We start from the raw sequence: 5674 nt of genomic DNA, 5'->3' as shown, positions 1-5674 counted from the left end.
TATCCAAATACATGTACTAATATAATTATCATAGCTAAATGATTGATTAATAAGAGATAGAGAATATATTAAAAGTTACTATAATATTTTTATAAAAATTTAAAATATGAATAGCATTCCTTACTATATATGTTGAAATCTTAAACGTCACAAAGTGAACTATAGGAAACTTCTTAGCAATTTAAGAAATCACTACTAACAATTGAGTTTAAGTTTTATTCATTGTCATAGTACTAAGATAAAAATTGACTCTGTTTGTATATTCTAAATTAATATTATCTCTCTTTTGGATAAATATCTAACAATCAGGAATGCCACACAATGTTCAACATTATCCATTTGCATCCACATGTTTTCTCCGAAAATCACTAAACATAATTGAGAACATCTTTGAGAAGAAAGACCAAAAGCAATGCTACGAGGTACATGAAGTATGCAGGGAAGGATGTCCAAAGAGGAAAAGTGGGGCGAAAAGTAGCAGCGAGGCCCATTACTGCACAAACTATTGCCACAACCAGTACATCAGCTGAGAATTGCCAAGTGATCTCACGAATGTATATCAGAATAGAGATCACCACAAAGCCCAGAATGTTGTTCATGAACACTGCTCCATAAATCTGCATGCATTCACCCAAAATCTTCACATAACATATATATATATATATATATAATCTACAACAACCTATATATTTTGAGAATAACTGTGCCGCCATGCTTGTATCCATGTGTTAGATTGATGAAAATTTTGGAAAGTCCTACATCACTTAAAATCAGTGGAGGAACTTTGAAGTAGGAGGCATTGGCCCCACAACTTTTTTTTTCTGTATATGTAAATTAATATATAAATAAAAGTATTTCTTTTAAATTTTAGTATATTTTATGTATTTGACATCTCAAAAACTTTTGCACGTTTATCTTTATACTACCAAAATATGTTTTGAAGATCCGTCCATGTCTAGGATAAACAGTGGATTGAGTGATAATAGCTATATAATAGATTTAATGTTCATGATTTAAACAATTCTAAAAAATAATTTAAATTTGTATTTGACTTTTTTATACTCTTTTGTAATAGAATGTTGTAAGGTTGGGTTAAATTTTTGTTTTAGAAAATGTGAATGTACTTGGAATCAAAAGGTATGGTAGAGTTGTCTATGTGTTTATTATCCGGTTTTGGAGTTTCATATAGTCTTGTCTGAATTGTTTTTAGGGTATTTCTCGGGATAAATGACAGTGATGATCTTCATTATGTTTTTTCCATCACTATCAACATGTATTGTATTTGTGCACCAGATATTAGCATGGTGAAGAAGTGAAAGTAGCACGAGAAGATGAAAAGTAACCTCGTATATTGTCTGAGAAGTATTGCTGCTCTTCTTATGGCTAGCTTCTTTGATTGCTGAGGTTGCTTCTCTAAAATTTGTAGCCAGGGGGACTAAAATGAATGAGATGAAAAACGATGAAATTCCTGCTTCTTCAGAGAATTGTTGAACACTGGCTATTAAAGGTTCTGCAAGAAGAGCCAGCATAGTAACCCCCAACACCACGTATCCAATAGCCGTCAACCATGCAGAAACGCCATTGGTTGGATTCTCTTCCATTACCTTTTCAACATCTTCCCAGGTCTAATACACAATCATTAAAGAGATCAAGTGTAAATGTATGTTCTTGATCAAGTGTTTGGCCTAAAAGAAAGAAGAAAAATTGAAAGTGGTAAACTTTTTAGTAACGGAAGAATGGAATACTTGATGATTTCCCTGAGATGAAGATTTTGATTTAGCAGCTTGGCTGGAATTTGAGTTCATCCATTTTGCAAAACCTTCAATAAACTCGGTCTCACTAATTTCATCATCTCGGTTGACATCAAGATCTTGAGCAAGTTTTGCAACTGCCTCCTCAGCATCTACAAACTTGTTAAAGTGGATGTCCTTTACTACTCTTTCCAGTTCAGATCTTGAAATGTGGTTATCCCTGTTGACATCAATTTCCTCAAACAGCCTGTTGCATCAGTGTCCACAGGACAAGCAAAAATAGTTAAATAACATATAGTATTTTGTTGTGGCATTAGTACACAACTAAATCTCATTAGCTTTCGATTTGAACATTTAATATCTGTGATTATGATATTTGATTCTTGTCGCATAGCTGAAGTCTGTAAACATCTAATTAATTTAGTTGTACTACTAAATTGCAGTTTGCCTAGCATACTGAAGTAAATTTCTTCGTAAATGATTGGTGTAATTCTACTTAAAGATTATTAGTACAATATTTTTAGCTGCATCAATCATTTAGGATCGAGTTGTTAAGTTTCACAACCAACTCTGTAGTAAATATGGCAAATAAGATCAACATGTGGACCTTCTGATTGCAGTTTTGTCAGGTGTACCATCATCATTCTGCAGCCTGCCAACCGTATCATTCTGAGCATGCTTTAAGACTTCAGATATAAGATGTTCCTTCAATTCACGTTCCTTTCTCACGTGTTCAATCCATGGCTTGATAAAAGTCTGTTCATAAAACAACGAAATGAATATGCTTAGTCAGCAGGGTGAAAATTAGTTGGGATGATAAGAAAAAAAGAAAATCCCATTGCAATATGCTTAGTTAGCAGGGTGAAAATTAGTTGGGATGATAAGAAAAAAAGAAAATCCCATTGCAATTATTATTGACTGAAGTCTCACATGTTAAGAAGTTGACTTTAAACCTAACTCAATCTCCCAAAACCAGTTTGTAAGAAGAGGTTTTCACTCACTTATATATTACGAAATTGTCTTATATCTAATCAATGAGGGATTTCCAACAAGATGTTATTTTGCACAATAAATTTCTCAGCTAAGAGAGAAAGAAATAGATAAATATGATTTGTCAACTAAGATGAAATAAGAGAGAGATGGAAGCAGAAAATTCTGTTGTATGAATAACACTTGTTTAATAAATATCAATAGATTTTACTAGAAAACTGTCATTTATGGCAATCAAGTCATATCTAGCATTAGACTATATATACCTGATACATTTTGTTCAAAGATTGTTTTGGAAGGTATTGTCTATCCAAGGCATGCTTTGTTTGGTTAATGTATTCTGTTAAACCAGTGACAAACTCTTCCTTGGTTATAATTTGGTCACCATTTCTGTCAAAAACTTTTAACAAGTCTGCTATCTGTTCTTCTTTGATATCTGTGTCAGTCAATTTGCTCCCAAAGAACAGTTCTTTAACTTCAGAAGCTAACAAGTCCTTGCCCCCGTGCTGGCTAATTTCATGATACAACCTGCTTGGCAAGTACCATCGGTAATGTACACAATGATTGTTCAGAAAACCAAGTAACTGTTTAATCTGTTGACAAATGTTTCATGAAGTCTCACTCACCCACTTATTGCAGACACATTGGGAGTTCCATCATCAGCCAGAATCTTTTGCAGAGTTTGTTTCTCAACACGTTGAAAAATTCTTAATATTAAGTCGTCATGCTTAATATACTCCAGTCTAGTTTTCTCAATCTGAGGTTTAAAGACCTGAAAATTCATTGGTGAAAATAAGAATGCAATTTGGCATTGGAAAAAAACTAAACCAGAGAAACCTAAATGTCTAAAAATTACTGAGTAATTGATGGTGGTTTGTTCACCCTTTCTTCCAATTCCAAATTGTGTGTAAATTGGTAATACAGTACAATGTTATTTTAAGGATCAACTGGGTTACTCAATAGGAAGTGTTGGATGAATGCAAAACCTGGTAAATGAAGTATGAGATAAGAAATGTAACAGCTACTATAAGAGCAACCATCAAGGTCACATTGCTTGCTGCAGAAGAGAAGTGGAACAAATGGGGAATCTGCATTATGACAAGTGGTATAACTGAGAAAACCATGATTATTGCCATCTGTCTGGTATCTACATCCATAGTGATACCATAACCTATATATTCATCAAAAGGAGACAGTAAATGACGGGGATGAGCTTCAAATTACACATCATATCAATCAAATACAAAGGAGTTACTAATGAAAAAACATGAAACTTCAAAACGCAAGTATCAACTGAAAAGAAGTGCAAGGGCTCAAATAATAAATCAAAAACAGACCAGTTAGTGATTTTGTTATTCCTCTCCTTGATGAATGTGAGCCATCAAAGTTAGAATCATTTATCAACTTTTGTTTGCCAATGATAACACATGTTCCCCACACTACTGTCAGAAGTAAGATGGATGATCCCGCCAACAAACCAACACCAGTGGAAGCATACTCTTGTGCAATCTCCTTGTCACTGGAAAGTCCTGTAACTGAAAAATAACAAGCGACACCACAAAAATACTAAGCATAATATTAACTTTCTAGTGCTATCTACGAAGATACTAATGGAACAGAGATAACTAAACATGTTAGCAATTTCATTAAATATGAGTGAAGTCTTCTGATGGGTCTATAAGGCTTCAAAAGAAGAACAAAAGAATTGAAATTGTGAGAATAAAAATCAGAGTAGAAGCATACCAACAAGAATTAAGGACTCTGGAACTGCCCCAAGAATATCAAAGGCACTAGCACCAAAAACACCAGGGCCAAGAATCTTGAAGATTTGCTCACCTCCAGCAGCCAAATACGACTCTCCATGGAACAACAAGTACTCATAAACTAAAATGAGGAAAAGATGGCCAAGAATGTTACTGGAACAAGGCAAGAACCCGTACATTTGCTTACAGTAATGCCCATCAGAAGAAGATTGAACCTTTTGGTCTACGAGTTGCAGATAAGACTCGTGGGGTTGAACAGCATCAACCCCATCAGAAAAACTAGGGCGAAGAGAACGGCAATCGACATTAAATGCCACTAAAAAAGCAAACAAAGTGAAGCATCCAACTTTCGACATGGTTCTCATTTCATTTTACATGTGCTGAACTGAACTACAGATCTTCTAGTTGTGGAATGCCTCAAGAGAGGTTTGTGCCTTGTGTCTGCATCGTGGTCACTTTCTCTGCACGATCGTTCAAGCACCACGAGGATTATTTTTAATTCCAAAAACGAAGACCATTGAAATTAGCAATGAAGAAAATGTTTGTTTTTGCATGGTTCTTCATTGTTTAATAATCGATATCAAACTTGACTTTATCCCAAGATGCTACAATATGTAGAGAACATATGCTTGTCTGGTGTGTCAATTAGAATTTGTATTATCTTTTAGCATACATCATCTCCATCGCAGGATGAGGATAGCAATACCTGGGACATTTTTGTGGATGTTCTGTACTGTAATTTAATTAATATTATTTTGAACAGTGATATTTTGAGATAATACAGGAAGAGAAAATTTCAAAACAGTATAAAATGTAAATCTATTTATATTGTTCTATATAATAAGTCGGTGTTTGTGTATAAAACTATTTCTAATTCATTTAAAATGTATTACTGTTATTATTAAAAACGTGTATTGTCTTCTATAATAAGTTTTATATTTTCTTTTTAAGTGAAACGAAATTATTATGATAATAATGTATTATGTGCATGAGGTTACTCTTATAAGAGAGTAGCAATTTTTTTACCACTGTATTTTTTGTAATATATGAAAAAGGAAAAAACATAAACCCATGGGATGTTTAAATAACCGCAAAATCCAAAATAAAGTGAACAGGAATATTAACTGCTATAGTTAAACAAAATGCACATAATGGATGTAATAAGGAATG

The 5674-nt window shown here is 33.6% G+C and overlaps 1 protein-coding gene across 1 annotated transcript; it reads right to left on the bottom strand.

The window, feature by feature from the left end:
- Positions 1-234: 234 nt before the first annotated feature.
- Positions 235-5110, bottom strand: LOC124836909 (sodium/calcium exchanger NCL2-like). The gene is made up of 9 exons (XM_047312189.2): positions 4485-5110; positions 4079-4276; positions 3728-3912; positions 3368-3513; positions 3008-3269; positions 2359-2507; positions 1746-1998; positions 1344-1625; positions 235-617 (listed from the first exon to the last, which is right to left on the bottom strand). The coding sequence occupies exons 1-9, from the start codon at positions 4867-4869 to the stop codon at positions 369-371; spliced, it is 2109 nt and encodes a 702-aa protein (XP_047168145.2). The 5' UTR covers positions 4870-5110; the 3' UTR covers positions 235-368.
- Between the last annotated feature and the right edge of the window lie 564 nt (positions 5111-5674).

The sequence above is a fragment of the Vigna umbellata genome, chromosome 6, assembly GCF_029865625.1.
Source record: "Vigna umbellata cultivar VRB3 chromosome 6, Vumbellata_1.0, whole genome shotgun sequence".
Lineage (NCBI taxonomy): Eukaryota > Viridiplantae > Streptophyta > Magnoliopsida > Fabales > Fabaceae > Vigna > Vigna umbellata.
Note: the sequence above shows the minus strand (reverse complement) of the source record. Positions and strands in the feature narration are given on the sequence as shown.

Coding starts and splice junctions, on each gene's coding strand:
- LOC124836909 (XM_047312189.2), bottom strand. CDS start 4,869: ATGAGAACCATGTCGAAAGTTGGATGCTTCACTTTGTTTGCTTTTTTA. Junction 2,508..3,007: donor CTTTGAACAAAATGTATCAG/GTATATATAGTC, acceptor TTTTATGAACAG/ACTTTTATCAAGCCATGGAT. Junction 1,626..1,745: donor CATCTCAGGGAAATCATCAA/GTATTCCATTCT, acceptor ATTGTGTATTAG/ACCTGGGAAGATGTTGAAAA.